This window comes from Pungitius pungitius, chromosome 8, assembly GCF_949316345.1.
Source record: "Pungitius pungitius chromosome 8, fPunPun2.1, whole genome shotgun sequence".
Taxonomy (NCBI): domain Eukaryota; kingdom Metazoa; phylum Chordata; class Actinopteri; order Perciformes; family Gasterosteidae; genus Pungitius; species Pungitius pungitius.
Genome location: NC_084907.1, coordinates 4,985,972 through 5,004,110, shown reverse-complemented (window position 1 = coordinate 5,004,110; position 18,139 = coordinate 4,985,972). Strand labels below are relative to the sequence as shown.

The 18,139-nt window shown below is 45.5% G+C and overlaps 1 protein-coding gene across 1 annotated transcript in view; it reads left to right on the top strand.

The window, feature by feature from the left end:
• Nucleotides 1–18,139, top strand: part of LOC119230040 (cadherin-22) — a 115,174-nt gene that overhangs the window by 58,394 nt on the left and 38,641 nt on the right. The window contains exons 4-5 of the mRNA XM_037490988.2: nt 4,360–5,224; nt 12,391–12,685. Coding sequence (XP_037346885.2) covers nt 5,012–5,224; nt 12,391–12,685 — 508 coding nt within the window. The 5' untranslated portion in view covers nt 4,360–5,011. The remainder of the gene's footprint in view (nt 1–4,359; nt 5,225–12,390; nt 12,686–18,139) is intronic.

The window sequence follows — 18,139 nt, the reverse complement described above, 5'->3', positions numbered from 1 at the left end:
GGCAAATGACCTGGCACCTACCTGGCGGTTATTGCCGATCAGCGCTGACAGGGCATTGTGTTGATAACCCACGTGGTGCTGCACTGGTCACTGGAACACATTTGCGACAGGCGGTGGAATTGTGAAGCGGAATAAGATCCAGGAATTCCAGTTCCTAGAATCCCATGATACAACATTTTATACCTCGTCGAGGTTGCCATGGTTGCAGAAGTTTTACAAATGTATCAATGTTACATTTCTAAGACAAAGGGTAACCTGAAATCTGAACGTAGTTATTTGGCAATTACAGTGAGATGTCCAAGTGTTTGGAATTTTGAACAAAGTCTCCTGACTCTCAAGAGCATTTAGAGTGTTACTATGAGTAGTCGTTCTTCCCAAGCAGGTGGTGGAGGAACAGGACAGTGTTCATACATGCAAGAGATTACTAACCCCAGGGTTCTTTACATCTCCCAGAGACATGCACTGATATGACACTAGCACGGTCTGTCTGGGGAAAAACCTTGAGTCACAGCCACTGTGGAACTGGAGACTCACGGCTGCTGGCGCTTCCCTTTTGACGACACGATAGTGGTGAGCAGGCTGTAGTGCGACGCAGCTCCGCCTCGACGGAGAACGCTAATCGTGATGTCATCATCACATAGCCAGGACAGCGTACACAGGATCACACAGGGCGGAGCCAAAAGACACCGGTTGCATTCTGCTTCAGCCAAGCTGGGCATTGCTGGAAAAAAAGGCCTATACCATGGACAAGAAGCACACTCCTATACTTTCAGTGGAAGCAGGCGGCGGCACGCTCGGTGTCAGCACGATGGGAAAAGAACAGTAGCGGTTTCAGAGAGCATTTTGTCCATGCTGGATCTCTGGATTTTATTGTTGTCATGTCATGTAGTTTATTAAGTCAGCTTCCATCCTTCCTCTTCATTCCAAATCTGGTTGGTGCCGACCACGCAGAGAGTGGTGCTCCGCCTGCTGAACACTGCCTTCCATTTGGGCTTCATTGGACACGTATGCTTATGCATTAATAGAATTCTGCTCCGGTTTCTACCTCGTTCTCCGGATACATGCTCCGTATCCGATGCTTTGATGAGATTCTTTGCTCAGAGTGACCTTGAGCTCAAGATCGACACCATCGTGGTCCCCTCTCCTGCCGGCAACACGTCTCTGCTGCCTCCAGTCGTCGCTGCTGACACGATGGCTTTTTCTGCACATGATGAAGAAAAGATCATCAGCGTGGGAATTCTTCACCAACATCCAGCCAATGAGCGCAGAGTCAAACCCTCTTCGCCAGCCTATCAGCTGTTTCCGTCTCCTTTAAATGTGCTGTACCCCGCCTCTAGCGTCCTGCTGGCGTCTCATGCGATCCCGAGGATCCCTCAGCGCCATCCACCTCCTCAGGAGATGCAGCCCAACTGCATTTCCAGCCAACTCATGCCGAACCTCTAGCCACCACCACCACCACCTGGGGGGATTCATATAAGGCTGCCGCTCAGGGCAGACACAGCTCGATCTCAAATCCCCCCGTTGAGTTCAAGCGCCAAATAATTGATGTGTAACTCGCATAATAAATGCTAATTACAAATCATTCATTTGTCTCTCCTGAAGGAAATGCCATCAAAGGAATCAGCTGCATGAGGAGAAGCAGGGCCTCGAATCCGTGGACCTGCTCAGCAACTGACACAACACCCGCTGCCCGCTATGGTTCTCATCGGCAGAGAAGGACGATCCACCACCTGCAGCGAGAACCACCTGCAGGTGGTGGATCGTCCTTCTCTGCCGATGGAGAACCATCGAGAACCACCTGCAGGTGGTGGATCGTCCTTCTCTGCCGATGGAGAACCATCGAGAACCACCTGCAGGTGGTGGATCGACCTTCTCTGCCGATGGAGAACCATCGAGAACCACCTGCAGGTGGTGGATCGTCCTTCTCTGCCGATGGAGAACCATCGAGAACCACCTGCAGGTGGTGGATCGTCCTTCTCTGCCGATGGAGAACCATCGAGAACCACCTGCAGGTGGTGGATCGTCCTTCTCTGGCGATGGAGAACCATTGAGAACCACCTGCAGGTGGTGGATCGTCCTTCTCTGGCGATGGAGAACCATTGAGAACCACCTGCAGGTGGTGGATCGTCACTTGAACATGGGCACAGGCCATTGAAAGCCTGCTTTTGCCGCCTTCGCGCCGCTCCGCCTGGTCCTTCCCCCCCGCCGCGGCCTCAAGGCCATTGTGGCCGTAGCAAAGACCCCTTCAGAACAGGTCCCCTCCTCCGTCCACCATGACATCATTAGTTTTGCAGCTTGATACATTTTGCATCTTCCGTCACACGCAAACTGAAGGCAAAGTTGCATCTTCGCTGCCCAGTTTGTGTGCTGGATTGTTATGTTGAACAGCTATCGGCGCGAAGCCCCATCCAAGGAACGCCTGATGAGGTGGCCTGCGAGCGCGTCTCCGAAGCTTCTTGACAATTTGAACGCAGCGGGGCATCGTTGGTAGTCTTGTTGGATGGCGTCGAGCACTTATGCATGGCGGCGCCCGGGTTGAGTATTCAGTGTCTGTGCACACTGGAATACAAAAGGAGCTGCAGGTGAATTGTGGATGAATGTTCACGAGTTTCAGAATAATGCAGGATTATTACATGATCAATAGCGCAAACCCTTTTTTTGTCTTATTGGTCTTCTGTTTACTGTGGAAGACGTTGTATATTGCCTTTCCTATGACAACTGATAGTTATATTATAACTATGGTTTTCTCTTTGTTTTTCATGGAAAGCTTGGCGGCTTGAATGAAAGAAATTGAGAGAAAGAAATTGCTTTTTTGTGAGCTTGACCCACATTAGCTTCTGAAAGTCAAGATGTCTCAGCCTCCGGTGAAATTATTTGATTGGCCGCCCGCTGAGCTGTTGATGGTCGATTCACAAGTTTGGTTCTCCCTGAAACATCAAACTAACTGGCTGTAGTGCAATAGGAAAAAAATAAAGGATTAAGCCTACTCACCTGCTGATGCTTTGAAGGTAGCTATTTTGAAGTTGACATTATTTGGAAGTATCTCAATTTGATAACGTGAGCTGCTGTACACATATTTGTGGCTCTTTCGGTGGTATAACAAAACTATAATTATTACAATACTCTGTTTTATTTGAACGAACGATATTCCAAACAACCTCATTTGTATTTTAGATGAATTGACAGCGTTATTGTGGCAAACATTTCAACGTCTTTACCCCACATCTACGTCTCCGCTTGGTCACGCTTTTGCATGTAGCTCAAAGACTTATCGCCAAACGATCCCCTGGATCACTTCACTGAATACGCTGTATGTTTGACATCATCAACAACATGTTACATGCGAACACCCCCCCCCCCCCTCCTCCCCATAGTTCCTTCATCAACAACACTGAGTGAACAAAGAGGTAGAAGCTGTTACATTGCTCCTGGACTGGTTGCTCCGGAGATTGGAAACCCACAGAGAAGTTGCTTTTTCCAATACCACGGACATTGCCTTGGCCGAAAGTCTGAGAAGGAATTATTTCCGCAAGCTCCGAGCGCGCTAGCGGGCAGGAGGAGAGCGAGATTAGAAGTCTTCTCCCAGCCGGCAGAAATACAATAGGTTAAACCACCTGCTGGCCCCGGGAGCTTTCCTTTGACTGGTGTTGCGATCTTCCTTTTTTCGAGGTTCCAAGGCTAGAGACGTTCTAAATGTTATTTTTTCTCCTTTACTCTCATCTGCTTTTTCGTTCTGGACGTTTCAAAGGGACCATTAATTGCATCCCCAGCCACACTGCCTGTTGTTCTCTTTATTTTTAACTCATTATTATCCTTTTTCAGTTCTCTTACACAACCGTGAAGGACCATATTCTGCTCTCCCCTACCACTCTCCAATGTTTGTCTCAAGCGTTAAGGTGTTTCGTCACCTTATTTGATGGAATGAATTGATTAATACTTTGATCCAATTAGTGTTCCCTCATGCAATTTAATCAGCGGGCTGATGTGAGGGCCGCTCCATCAGTCGGACGAAAGACAGATGCTTTGGATCTGCTGTGTGTTGAACATTGACCTTTCCCTTTCTCACCTTCTCTCTCTTTGTGTCCTTCATACTTACCAGACACCTGGTTCTTTCTCTTCTTCGTGCTGTTCTGGAATACTGTTTCCTTTCATTATGCCTGAAAAAATATATATTTTATGGGTCAAAAAGAAAGGTAAAATAAATATGAGCAGAAAAGTGGTGTTCAGGATTTATTTTCTTAATGTAATATTCATGAATAGCAACCCGTTTTGTGTTTTCAGTGCTTAAAACAGTTTTTACATATTGACCAATTCACACAGAATTGCAGTTAAAATACATGTTCTTTTTCTATTTTACAGGTTTATCCCCCGCTGTTGCTTTTTCAAAGACTGATGGAGTAGTCATGATGCTCAAAGAAATATCAGCGGACCTTTGAAGAATGAATTTTCCGACCCACTGGATTGTTCTGGAGGGAAAAGGCGTCCAAGGTCAAAGGAAAGTCATCAACAGCGGAATCAGTTGGCCTTTTCTCAGATCAAGGATTCTTCGAGAGAGACAAAATTATTCATGACTTTTCAAGGAGATGAACTTTAGAAGAGTTGTCATCACACAATAAGTTCAATATAGTAATATTAAGATAGTTAGTAGATCTTAGTTTTAGATGGCTTGCTTAGAGACAATGCAATAAAATCAGTTATTTTTGTTGCGAGGTAAAATTAAGCGTGCTGTGAAAGATGCTCGTCTCAAAATGACTGTTCATGCAAAAGCATGTTATAACAAAAGCAGGTACTCTGCAGGTGGTATGATTCCAAAGTGCCCTATATTCAGCAGATAACCTCCTATATATTTGTGATCTTATGGATTAACTTTTAACATCTTACACAAAGGCCTTTTTTATTTATTTGAAAATACATCTGAAAACTCTACCAGTTCTTCTTTAACTCTACCAGATCTTTTATATTACACATAGAACCAGGCAGAGTTTTATTTCCTACTTTGTTTTTCGTCATAATGGCTCTCTCGTGGACATTGGCTGCATTGGCTTTTCTTAGCTGCTGTAATTTCGGCTGGTGTGACGCCTCGAGGACTATTGGTTCGAAATCAGGAGGAAGTACACCGGAGCAAGAACCCTCGTCGTTGGAGCGAGTGAAGAGAGGATGGGTGTGGAACCAGTTTTTTGTGGTAGAGGAGTACACAGGCACGGAGCCCCTCTATGTAGGAAAGGTAAGAACATTTCATTTTCTAATGTAATAATGACTTTGTGTTTAATCCTTAAAGTACTTTACCTTAAAGAAAACGGGATTTAGATGACCATTTTTTTTATTTGGAGTTAAATGAGTGCAAATCTGTGAGTTATTTTTTAGATATAAGCAGGCTGATTTCATCCAACATTAAAAGCTACGTGCCATTATTCAAAGAATCACTGTAAGACTTTTTCCCGTGACATATTTTGACCTCCTGTATTTTGCCTTTTCAATTACATTTTTGACAACAAAGTAAAGAATGAGGTCAAAATATTTCATCGATTTTCTTTTTTTATGTTAAAGTCAGAGAATTTTAGGTCGAAGAATGACATTTTTTTTTTTTTTTTAAGTGCCAAAATATTACTTTTTTCATTACAATTTTTTTTTTTAAATAAATATGTATGGTTGAAGTCATGGAAAAAAAGTCTAAATATATTTAATATATAAAAAACATTCTAACATTAAAAAAATGTTTAAAAAAAAGAATCAGAGTTATCTGTAATCACCTGCAATAGAGGCGGAGTCGACTCAAAGGTTTTTAAGTACCTTCAGCTGTCGCCAGCATAGCTCTTCTCTGACGTAGGCGATGACGTGGTTTTGAGTTTTTGTTTTTTATTCCCACGCCGTTGTTCTCCTCTTTATCGTCAGGCTCTGCTTCGTTGTGCCGTTAGAATCTCCGAAAGCCGCTGACGTCCTCTCGCTTCCTGCATCACAAACTGAGCACTTCCTGCTGAAAAGCTTTTCACGGGTGAATCACTGGAACCGGGTTTCTGCTACTCAATTTGACTTTAAGATGATTCGAGCTTCAAAGCACATCTTGAGTAGACACAAACTGAATACTATAGCGAACATTACATATACATTTTGACATCCTTTGGTATCAACTTCAAATAGTATTTGAAGTCACACTGATGTAAAGGCGAGGCAATAATCACTTGTTGTGAGCGTCTAACCTCCCCTCTTGTCATCAAAGGAGCATTATTTAACATTTTAAAGAGAACAACCATTTGCGTGATGATATAGTGGAGCAACGTGTAAACTGAGCAGGAAATGGAGCCACTATCTCTCTGTGTTTGTATTTTCTTTTTTCTGGCATCTCCTTCCTTTGTTGACACAACCAGGTCGGCCGGATACACTTTTGGTGCATGTTTGCGCGCGTGGGGGCCTGCCCCAATAATTAGCTCACGACCTCCGCTATGCTCAGCAAAACAAACAATATAACCTTCAGGCAAATTACCCTTTAACAGGCAACGAGCTCTCCGCTCTCATACAAGAGTAACACTTTGTGAACATGTAGTAAAACCTTCCATTCAGTGATAGAGTGTGCAGTTACAATGGCACGTCCACCCGTAGCGCGTTACCGCCCCCCCCCCCCCCCCGGGTTGCCTCCCGCAGTGAGTCCACAGCTTTAGTGTCCGCCTGTGTGAAGTAAAGACGTTGAGGTGGATGTTGGTGGAATCCTCTGCTAAAAAAAGCTTTTATTTGGTAACTATTTTATTTGGTTGCTCCGCCAGTAATTACAATAATGAACCGTCCGCTGCGTTCAGGGGCGTTGATAAGAAACGGACATCTCGCTGTTGCAGAATCATAACCCTTGAGAATTGAGTTGTTAAATATCTGATTAATCGTTAAAGAGAAAAAAACCCGATGCATTTAAGAACATATTGGTGCCAACCAACAAGTGCCATTTCCAGTACACACGAAGAGTCGAAATCACATGTTCTAATTATACAGAATAATTACAGCAGATGCCTTCCCACGAGAGGAACCAGAGGATGGATGCTGATTGTCAGGCAGATCATACAGCTGCACAAACACAATTCCAAGTGTACAACTCAATTCAAACTGTCGGCAACGACTAGTGAACCCGCCTCAAAATTGTACTTTATTTTTCAATCTGACAAGGGAGACCTTTTCTCCTTTTTATTTCTAAACCACTTGGTCAGCTACAGCAATGTTACTCAGCGTGCTGTTAACGATTCGGTTTTGCGATGTTGTAATTTAACGTGATTTCAGCTAATGTAGAACACGTTGAATGAAATATCTTTGTGTCAATTTGCTCGTGTTTTGCCCACTCGTTTCACTCGTCTTGTTCAAATCCCATTGATGAGCCGCTCTTCAATCTAACTTCACTGAGGCGATGAAAGCCGACGGCGCGCTCGATTCGATTGCCTTCCACGCGGCGTCATTCGGGGAGACGCGACACCCGACTCGGACAGCGTGAGACTCGCCGATGAGTCACACGCATCAATCGTGTGAAACCCCCCGCCCCCCCCCCCGGGTTTCTAATCACTTAGACAAGACCGGCTAATATGTCATCTGCATATATATTGATCTCTCTGCTCCGTCACATTAATGGAGATGTTTTTTTTTCCGCAGAAGGGTCAGTTGTTAATGAATCATTTTGGCCACTATTTGTTAGCCATTGTGAATGGGATGCAACAACACACAGCACCACGGAGAGTAATGAAGTGGTACCCGTGGAAAGGAGCAGAGGAAGAGGGAAGGTTGCAAAAGGAAGATGGTGAAGAAGGGACTTGTGATTCATTAGAGGACGGGCCGCTGTAAGGCAGTGGAGTGTAGGGGGGGGGGGGGTGGTTGCAGCTGGAGGGAGTGACACAGCGGGAGGGATCATTTTATTGATATCATTATTTAAAGTTATTGGACTCCCCGCGACTCGGGCAAAGGCCGGCGCTGGTAATATTAATGGTTTGTTTGAGCACGGATGTCTCCGTGTAACTCTCCCGCACCGAAGGACTCTTCTGGGGTTTTCTTTTTTTTTTCTTTTTTTAGTATCAAACACTTTAGTATGAGCAGTAGAGGATTAAAGCCAGGCAGCGAACCTATGTGCTGGATAATTACAACAAGCCTTTTTTCTTTTTTTTTTACTTACCTCACCCCAACTCAGCAAACTCTCTCTCTCTCTCTCTCTCTCTCTCTCCCACTTTGGCTGCCACCACTCTGCTAATGAAATCAGATTTCGCAATAAAATGGTCACTCACGCGGCGTTACACTGGCAGCTTCGAACAGTACGTTTAAATTAATAGATACTTGCAGATATAAATGATGTAGCTGCGATTGGAGTGAATGAAACGGAGTGGGGAACTTACAGAAAGAGTCCTTTTGTAAGAGCCGCCGTGGAGCCCAGATGATCGTGAATGGCGTTTCAAGGGAGCAGAGGAGGCACAAATGGCATGATCTTCTTCTCCGAGGACTTTCTCTATTTGGACGAAAGCTGTCAGACATAAATCCATTTGGGAGGCGTGTGTGATACAGAGAAAGCGAGAGAGATGGACTCTCTATATGAGCGGCATGTGCGTACAAAGAGTATTGTTCAAGGCTTTTATGTACAGATTCCCAGTCTCTTTTGTATCCACCTCTTTAATTGGGATGAATCTATCTGGAGTAGATTTCCTCATCCTGTTTCCCCGTGAACTGATTTCTTGTTGCTTCTTCAAAAGAATTTGTTTTAGATTTTATTTATAGCCTAAGTCTCAAAAAAAGCCAATGTATGTTGTATTCTATTTGCTGTTGTTTCTCCCTTAAATGCAACAACACAATGTCACTAAAGACCCACTGGGGATAGTCTTGGGGAAGTGTTTGGAATTGTTAATTTTTCCACATTAAAGTGGTACCTGCATTGTCTTGGTTGGCATACTGTTTACTCATTTTGTTTCCCATATACATGACAGATAATAGTGTTTAGCCATGGACCCAATCCACCGGACAAAAACATCAATGAAATCCATGCACTGCCTGTTGATGGTAATTCTCACCGTGGTAAAGACACAACTATAATTAGTCAAATCTAGGTCTAAACAATCCGAGGCATCTCATCAAAGAGAAACAAACAAGCCTACGCAGGGAAAACTGGAAAGAATTCATTTAAATAAAAGCAACCAGAAAATGGGGTGCTGTGGGACAGTTTTAGGGAGCCCACATTTCCCATTTTGTAAGATAAAAGGGACTTTTGTTCACTCTGCGTTGCCATCTCAAGTGATGTCATTATCATTCCCGTATCTGCGTGTTTGCCCTCGGCGGGTCTCCCATGCCGCCTCGTCCCAGCCCCGTTGCCTCTTTCGTTTTTGTGAGTGCAGCTTCTTGTCTCTCTTCTTCCCGTGCACCGCGCTGCCCATTAGCCTCTGGCTCCCGTCTCCCATCGCCTGTACCCTCCCCCCTCTCCCCCCCCCCGGAGCTGTCTCCGCCTACGTTGTCTCTGATACCGTCACCTTGTTAACGCGTTGAAGCTATTAAGATCAGAGAGCTTGACAAGCTGCGGTGAGAAGTGGCGGGCCGACTCCTGATTACACGGACTTAAATATAAGACAGCCAATTTGCTGGCTGCTTTGAAACCCTCCATAAACCGGAGGCCTCGGGTTCGGCCCGTGTTCTGATGTCTCCACTGGAAATGTGAGGGCGTGCTTCGTGTCTTCTATCGCATTCTTTGCTTCTGTCGTGTGATTTTGAAGGACATTTACGTTGTAAACATTTTAAATTCCCGATAGAACAACCGGCAGGTGCTGCGCATGTTTTTAGTTTGTAAAAAACCAACGATGGATACCTCTGCTCGAGCTGATTGTTTGCTTATAAAATACTTTTAGCGACTCAACTCAAAAGAGCTGACCACCGGAGAAAAGAAGGAACAACTCTGACGGTGCATCATGTGTGCGTCACTTGTCACCCCCGCTCAGCAGGTTGGCCCGCAGTGACAGCTCGACACTTTGTGATGACCCAAAGGTGAACGTGACGAGGCCTCAGCAACCTCCATCCTCCCTGAGTCACCCCGCCGCGCTTCAGCTGTGAACCCCAATGCCTTCCTAACTACTCCATGAACAAAAGTTCACCTTCTAGCCACAACATTCCTGCTATGCTCAGGTTACAAAGGCACACTCAGTTATTTTTCATGGCTTTTGATCCCCAGTAAGGATTACATATATTCAGTTGAATATATATATGTCGACTTTGGTACCATTGGTCCATTGGAGGCCACGCCCCCCCCGCCCACTCCCTTACAATCCTTGTCTCGCAGTTTGAGGTCGACGTGATGACACACGAGGTGAGCGGAGCCAAAAGATGACTCTTAATGTCACACGTACGTTTTTTCTTCTCTGGAGATGGAGCGCTTTGCCTGGTTGGATCTCTGCATGGATCAGTGTGGACGCTTTCATCGTCCTGATGGGCCGGCGCCAGGATGTACAGTGGCCCCGTGCTAGCGGTGTACGAATACGTGTGTGATGTAAAGGCAGAATAAAGGCACCATGCAGGTCCATTTACCCTTATGACTTAGGTAAGAATTTAATAAATTGCTTGCCCTTTGCGTATTTGTAAAATCTGTTATACTTCTACCTTAAAAATAAGATTTCATTATGTCCTCAAGAAAAGAGAATTCAGTGGCTTTTTTAGTTTTTCAAATTGCAAACTCTCAATGTCATGTGACATACCACACCTCCTGTGGTCATTGTATCAAACACAGCGAGCTGCATGAATTGTGTCCTTACTGAGTATTTGATCATCAAGAGGTAGGCTTTGTAATGTTTAGGGCGAGGAAAGGGTTTCTTTATGGTCTTTATACCTTTCTCACTACTAATGCAACTGTTATGTTTACTGTATTTAAGAAGGGACTATTCACATGAATTAACAAGAGCACTTTAGTCAATCGTGTAAATTGTTTCACAGACCCATAGGTACATGAGCACAACAGGATGCACAGTAACACAATGACACGCACAGTAATCGCTGCTCGAACCGATGAAGCGACGCCGTTAGAGCCAGACTTGCAGTTTTTTGCTCGCTGACCTTTAGTGTGCTTCGAACAACTTAGCTAAGCGCGCTGTGTTTTTTTTTTTTTTTTTCAAGCTGACAACTCGAATCACTCCGGTGAGGATGGACTGACAGGCGGGGGGGGGGGGGTGGATAGCATCATCCCCAGCAGAAAGATGAAGCCTCTGTGCATGTTTGCTTGTCCACATGTTGTAGCGAGCGCACACCAAGGGTGCCTTGCTGGGTGGAAACATGTACAGTAGGCAGGGGGCTCATGGGGCCCGTGTTTGTGCAATCGAATTAGCCGCCGATGACGACATTTCAACACATGTTCATGTCTGCCGAATCTAATTTAGAAATACAGGGAGCGGGTGAGGGAGACATGACCAGCGGCGCGCGACTACAGGAACTTTTATTGGATAACTGGAGCTTGGACCAATGAATTCATTTTATTAGGGCTGAAATATTGATACCACCCAAGTATCCAGCAGTATATTTCCTCTGACTGTTGGTGCGTTTGTCTTCGGGATGATTGAGAATACGGAGAAAAGGCAAAAACAGAGAGATAAAACGGGGAGGGGGAAAATGGACGAGGAAGGCAATATCAAGGCGCAGGCTTGCATTATTCTGCAGTTTTTACGACAAATACTTAATGAAACCCCCGCAAGGGTGATAGAAGCCTGTATTTAATTAAGCCTTTATAAAATATTAACCGTGGAGGCCAGGGTAATTCCCCCTCTCTCCTGGTCTTCTCAGTAGATTGAACCACAGTTACACTGCATAGACAGCACTGAATAATAATTTCAGATGGAAGGTGAAAGGGAGAGAGAGAGAGAGAGAGCAGATCTACTGCTTACTAAAGAGCCAAAGGGGAGGTTGAGATGGGGGGGCCAATGCCGCTCCTATTGCTGCCCCTGGAATGTCTTCTAATCACATTAGGGGGGGAACTATAGCTCTGATTTATAAGGGCTCTTTTAAGTTCACTTTTCAGCCCCGGCACCTCTATGTCTCTACCTTTAACAATCTTTGAAATGACTTTGATCTCCTAATTTGGGCATCACATCCTGTGAAGGGCACCGTGTGCAGGAAAGGTGTAAATCATCTCCAGAACTGTGGCGATGACGGCTGCCCCACGGGGGAGCAATGAGGGGGCCTTTAGCTGCAATTGCTATCGGGAGTAAGATCTCGGGAATGATCAGAAGAAATGTTCATTCTTTTTTTTGGTCACTGCTGATTAGAACGCCAGCATTGCACCTGCCGCTGCTTCACCCCTTCTCCGTAGTGGGACCACGGATGGACGATTAGTCCACAGTGAGGAAAAGTGTCGGCTAAAGGGTTTTGACGGGTGGAGTGTGTGCGCTATAAATATTTTGCCTCAATTTACAGATCCATACGGACTCTGACGAAGGAGAGGGGAACATCAAGTACACCATCTCCGGAGAAGGTGCGGGCTCCATATTCATCATCGATGAGCAAACGGGGGACATCCATGCTACGGAGAGGCTGGACCGAGAGGAGAAAGCCTTCTACACGCTACGGGCCCGGGCCCGGGACCAGCTTTCCAATGACCCCCTGGAACCGGAGTCGGAGTTTGTCATCAAGGTCCAGGACATCAACGACAGCGAGCCCAAGTTCTTGGAGGGCCCCTACATCGGCAGCGTGGCAGAGCTGTCCCCCATAGGTGAGGCAAGAAAATGCTGAAGGAGATGTTACCATAGATGAAAATACATCTGGAGTCAGTGAATCCGTTGTGGATGAGAGAGTAGTAGAACGGTGTCAAGGACATTTGAGGAGCATCTATATCAGAGCTACGCCTCTGAGGTGGGGAAAATATGGGGAAACGACTGAAAAGTCACAGGGAGGAAGGAGAGGCAAATTGCATTACTCCCAGATGAGCTTTGTGGCTTTTGTTCTCTGACACACTGTTACGAGGTAAATCACGAACGGGGGAGGGGGGGAATAAAGGGGGGGGGCTCCAGAAGAGAGCAAAGTGGCGAGGGTTTATCTTATTTACATAGTGTCTTCTGACAATGAATCCACGACAATGAATCCTGACATACGTGTCGTCATTTTGAGCAACAGCTTAAAGTTCTCATGACGAATGGAAAAGACGGGTGAACGAGGGTGTCGGGGGCTTCATCGCCGTGGTATTAATGTCACGCCCCTCCCCCGCTGAAGTCCAATAAACATGATTCTGTTTGGCTACCAAACGATATCACAAAAACCGCGCGTGCTCACAACGGGATACCGATTTATTCCGCATGCGTGTGCCTGTGTGTGTGTGTGTGTGTGTGTGTGTCACGCGTGTGCCGTAGCGGCGGGGTTGTTTCTTGGGTGAGTGACTCCGGGAGTGATGCAGAATAGAATGGCTCTTCCCTGTTCGAGCCTGATTGGAATTAATTTCTGCCTCCTCAGCATGATCCAAACCGTGGGCATTTCTGCCTACAGTGCTCTCTAAAGCTGAATGGAGTGTGTGTCTGTGTGTGTGTGTGTGTGTGTGTGTGTGTAGGAGAGAGCGACAGAGTGAGAGTCCCTGCATCGGAAGGGTACCACAAATAAGTGGAGAGATGAATAGCGTAGAAATCACCCGGAGATTTGGACCAAAAAAAAAAAAGAAAAAAAAAAGAGGCAATTACCTGGGAAGCAAGAGAGCTGTTTTCTTCCCAGAGTCACTCAGATGAATGCTTGTTAAAGTAATCTTTAATGATCACGACCCTTACGCTGGGGCTGCCCCCCCCCCCTTGTTCGACCCGGTTGCACCTCAGTCATGTGACGCACCGAATAAGTGTGCAGTTCATGTTTTAAACATCGTTGCGGAGCACTAACGAGGTAGCGGCTGTTTCTTTTCGTCGCGCCGTTCACATATTTCATTGGTCCTTTCAGTGCAAAGGTCACAGGCAACCAGTAATATAAATGAAGGGATTAAAAGGAAAACAACAACAAAAAAAGTTTGGCACAGACCACCTCGACCGCCACCATTAACTCACATTGTCCTCCCTCCTTCCACCCAACTGCAGCTTAAAATAGCCGGAGAACATTGGCACTTTTTATACTCTGAAAGAAACTATAATCCAAACCAACCAAGTGCCACCTTACTAACAAGTATTAACGCTGTAGCCAAGGCATGCGCTTGGCTTTAGCTTGATGAATCCCTCTTTGCCGTAAAAGTACTAAACGGCTGAACTCTTAAGTGATTGTTTCTGACGCTGAACAATCACACTCAGCACCAAATGTGTATTAATCCACAGCTAAAAATAGGCCCCAACCAATCTAGTGTTTCAAAAGTTGGAGTAAAAATAGCTATACAAAAAAACCTGTACTGCCCAGCTTTGTTGGTAACTTGCTTGGCCTACTCTGAAAATCAAACTATATTTGTGTAACCAGCAGTTGAATTTATAATCATAATTAAAAATGGATTTGTGGCTGGTTGCTATATGCAGAAGGTTAGTCCTAATTCCTTGAGGCCCAGACAAATGCATCGCTGCTTTTTTGTCTGAACACCAAAACCAAAAACCAAAGAAACCATTTGCAATTCATCATTTGAGTTCAGAAACATCGGAAATTGTTGTAATTTTTCCCAACTGTAGGCAGCTGATTTTTACGCCGCATCATCAGAAGCAGATTGCGAGCGTGGGCCGCAACCAGCACAGCAAACTGCTTTGGAAAAACGTGAGGGCATCGTAATAGTCGGAAAGGCTTGTGGCATATTTATTTTTAGCCATCACTCCTGTTGTGTCCCCCAGTGCCGGCCTCCGTCATAGCGTCTAACGCCTCAAACCCCCCCCCTTTATGCTTTATGGCTGTCTCTCTGTGTGCTATAGCTCAGCATCTGCTACAGAAAAAATATATAATAAGAATTTGTCTGTTTGTGGCTTTCAAAGGTTGGTTAACTCTGAAAAGGAGAAGAGAGGGCAAATAACATACGAGCAGCGAAGATGATGATGAAATGTGAGGGGCCGGAGCTCTGTGTTGTCCTTTGAAAAATTTGCGGCTAATGAAATTGCAGTCCTAAATCAAATTTGTACTGCATGGATGATTGAATATTGCTTGGAGAACTGTGCATGACTTTATGTTGGGGAAAAAAACAGAAGGAACATGGATGGAGTCTCTCTAGTACACTTTCTGTGTCCTCTGACTCATGATGATAAAGACTGTGAAGAATTGATTTAATACAATTCATTGGTAGAGGACATCCTGCACTGAACACTACAGAGTGACTAGAAGATGGGGCTTGTGGAATACTTGTAATAATTGAAGCTCTATATTCTATCTATTTGGATTCTAAATATGCCATAAGTTGTTAAGTAGAAACAAGAGTCAAACAAGGTAGGTTTAATTTGTTCATTATTGACTTTTAACTGCTTTGTGACATACATTACTCCCATTTTCACCACAACACACAAAGGCATAGTTTATTTTTTTCCACCCTTCTTTTAAAACATACATAAAATGTGAAATATTTTACACATTTTATTCACTTACAGAGAATTTCTAATTCATGATGGAAATGTCTTTTTTTGGAACAGAATAGAAAAAACACCCTTTATGTCGAGGTGACAATTAAAAGTATATATTTCTATTGCTTTTAAATTCTTATTCTCTCACACATATTCTCTTCAAATGTACTGATATACAGTATCTGCTAAATCCTGTGCAATAATCCACCTTCCCATCACAATGTAATCTAATCAAAATCTTAAATTCACACACACAAAAAAGTCTAATTAAAAAGTGAGTAATGTTTTGTTTCTACAGAGTATTGGTTTACCCCTCTAGGAGCTGCCACCATTCGGTTAATCGCACATGCACAGTGGCTGCTATGTTTTTCGCGCCCTTGCCTGCTTCTCATATCCTACACATGACGAGACGTGACGTCCAAAACCAACATTTCATCCTCCAGGCAAAGGAGCAGCGAGGGGAGCCCACAGTTGATGTGGTGCTGTGCCTCTACTCACGTTGTCATGGAACTTTTAGTAGTGCCTTCTGCCCTCTAAGAGCGGTGTCTATTGGGCTCATGGGTCAATCTGATACAGCGTAAGACCCACTGTGATACAGGAAACTAGTTTCCAACCTCTACACGCCACGCATAATCAAGCAGGGAGGCAAAACGGGAATTTAATACAGCGCTGTGGATGAAAAGGATTCATGGCGTTAATTCTGCTAAACGGTGAGGATCGGATTAGAGGGACACCCGCTGGTGTGTGTGTGTGTGTGTGTGTGTAAGCGCCAGATCTGCAGCTGCACGTTCAACGGCGAATGAATCCGGGAAAGATTGAGATACATCTCGCGGATGTGAAACGGATGAAACGGCGCTGTGGTCTGTCTCTGGGTGAACCCCGGATGAGGGTAAGGTCCCCCACCCCCCTGCTGGGGCTGTACCCCCACCGACCGGCAGGCCTGTGTGACGTCGCCACGCAATCAGTGAGACCAGGTCTGCTGCTCTCACTGATTTTGCAATGCAACTCGTTGTTGGTGTCCTGCAACAGAGGGTCCTCTGTAGCAAAAGATAAATTAAAACCCATGTTAAACCTCGCTCGAGACGGTGCAACATGTGTTCTTCCGCATCGCAGGAAGTAAAAAATCAGATCAGGTCAATGCTCGTCGACAAAGAAGTCCATTTGCAGGCGAGACCGACGTGGCGCACTCACAGCGCGGAAGCGGCGTCTTGAGAGAAGGTGTTTTGAGAGATATTTGCCCTATTGCCTCAAAAGGCAGACCCCAAAGAGCATGCGGGACCAGGTCGACTCAACTCTAGTGCTGAGGAGTGTGCGCCTCTGTGACATCAGTCAAGGGGATCGTTGAATGGCACGTGGCGCGCCTCGCTGCGGCAGCGAGAGGGACGGTCGGCATTCAGCCCGTGCGTGCTGCACTGGACGGAGGCTGAGGCGAAACGGAGCACCTTCGTGGTCCCGCAGGCCGCACAATCCACAGACTAAAAGCATAAAAAGCTGAATTACCCAGACAAGGATTACCTGGGAGGTTTTGTGCTTGTCGGCCTTTGGTATCTACTGTATCCAATTGCAAGTCGCAAGGTTTCTAAATGCTCATGAGATTGGAAATCTTTTCTACCTCAACCCAAAGTGGGCCGTGACCTTCAATGTAAGTCACAGCCGGGGGGGGGGGGGGGGGGGGGGGGGGGGGTTGCTGCTGAAAGTCCACGTGGCCTATCATTTGTACGGGTGGTAAATGACCATGGTGTGAGTGTGATAAGGCCCTCGTAGGTGTTGATAATCGGGGATGAGGACCCCTCGTGGGCGTTGCATACGTACACGTTTAGCTTCTGAAGCCCTTTCATCCCTGTGAGGTTGCAACCACCGGAGAGGCTTTCTAGCGCTGCCAGAGACCCATATTTAATCTGCATGAAGGCTCATTTAGCGTGAGGGGTTAGGTTGGTGTGGACAACCTTTACGTCTATGCCGTTACCCTCTGAAAGAAATCCAAAAGAGATGAAAAGTGAATGAATATAGAGTTCGATTTCGTGTGGAAGTTGATGGTTCTGGTTTTGTCAAGGCAGGCTAATGAATGCAACTGAGAGTTAATGTGAAGGTTTTGGGAGGTGCAAAAAAGTCAATGCTTTCTTAATTTGGGGTTAGCTTTGTGATTCAACATGATTATTTATTCCCCAAAATATGATGGATAACCCTATTTTGGGGCTAAGATAAACAGATGAAAATATTTGCTATTTGAATTGCCTTTGTTTTCTACCAGCAATGGTAAGTGTTTAAATATGAATGTAGCTTTGAGCTACGCCTCAGTAGCTTTAAAAACCCAGAGGCTAATGTGCTGTCAAACTAGTATAATACCCGACATTACTTCACACTGTCGTTTGGCATTTTGTTCAGTTGAGCATTGGATGGGTGGAGTTTGAAGACACAGCGTCGGTGACACAGTGGCACCTCAATCTAATCCTTACGCTCTACGCGCTCAGCCGATGCTGAAGTAACAAAGACAAGCGATTTCAGTTTAAAATCAGCATTCCGCCGCGTTCCAACATGCACGCTGAGACATCCGTCGAGTGGGCGCAGGTTTGCCGCGTCTGAAAACCATTTAGTCACCGACGACGGCATCCTCACCTGCCGCTCAAAAGTCGGAGACGGCAGCGAGGGAATCCGGCGGGAACGTGAGCCCCTCGATG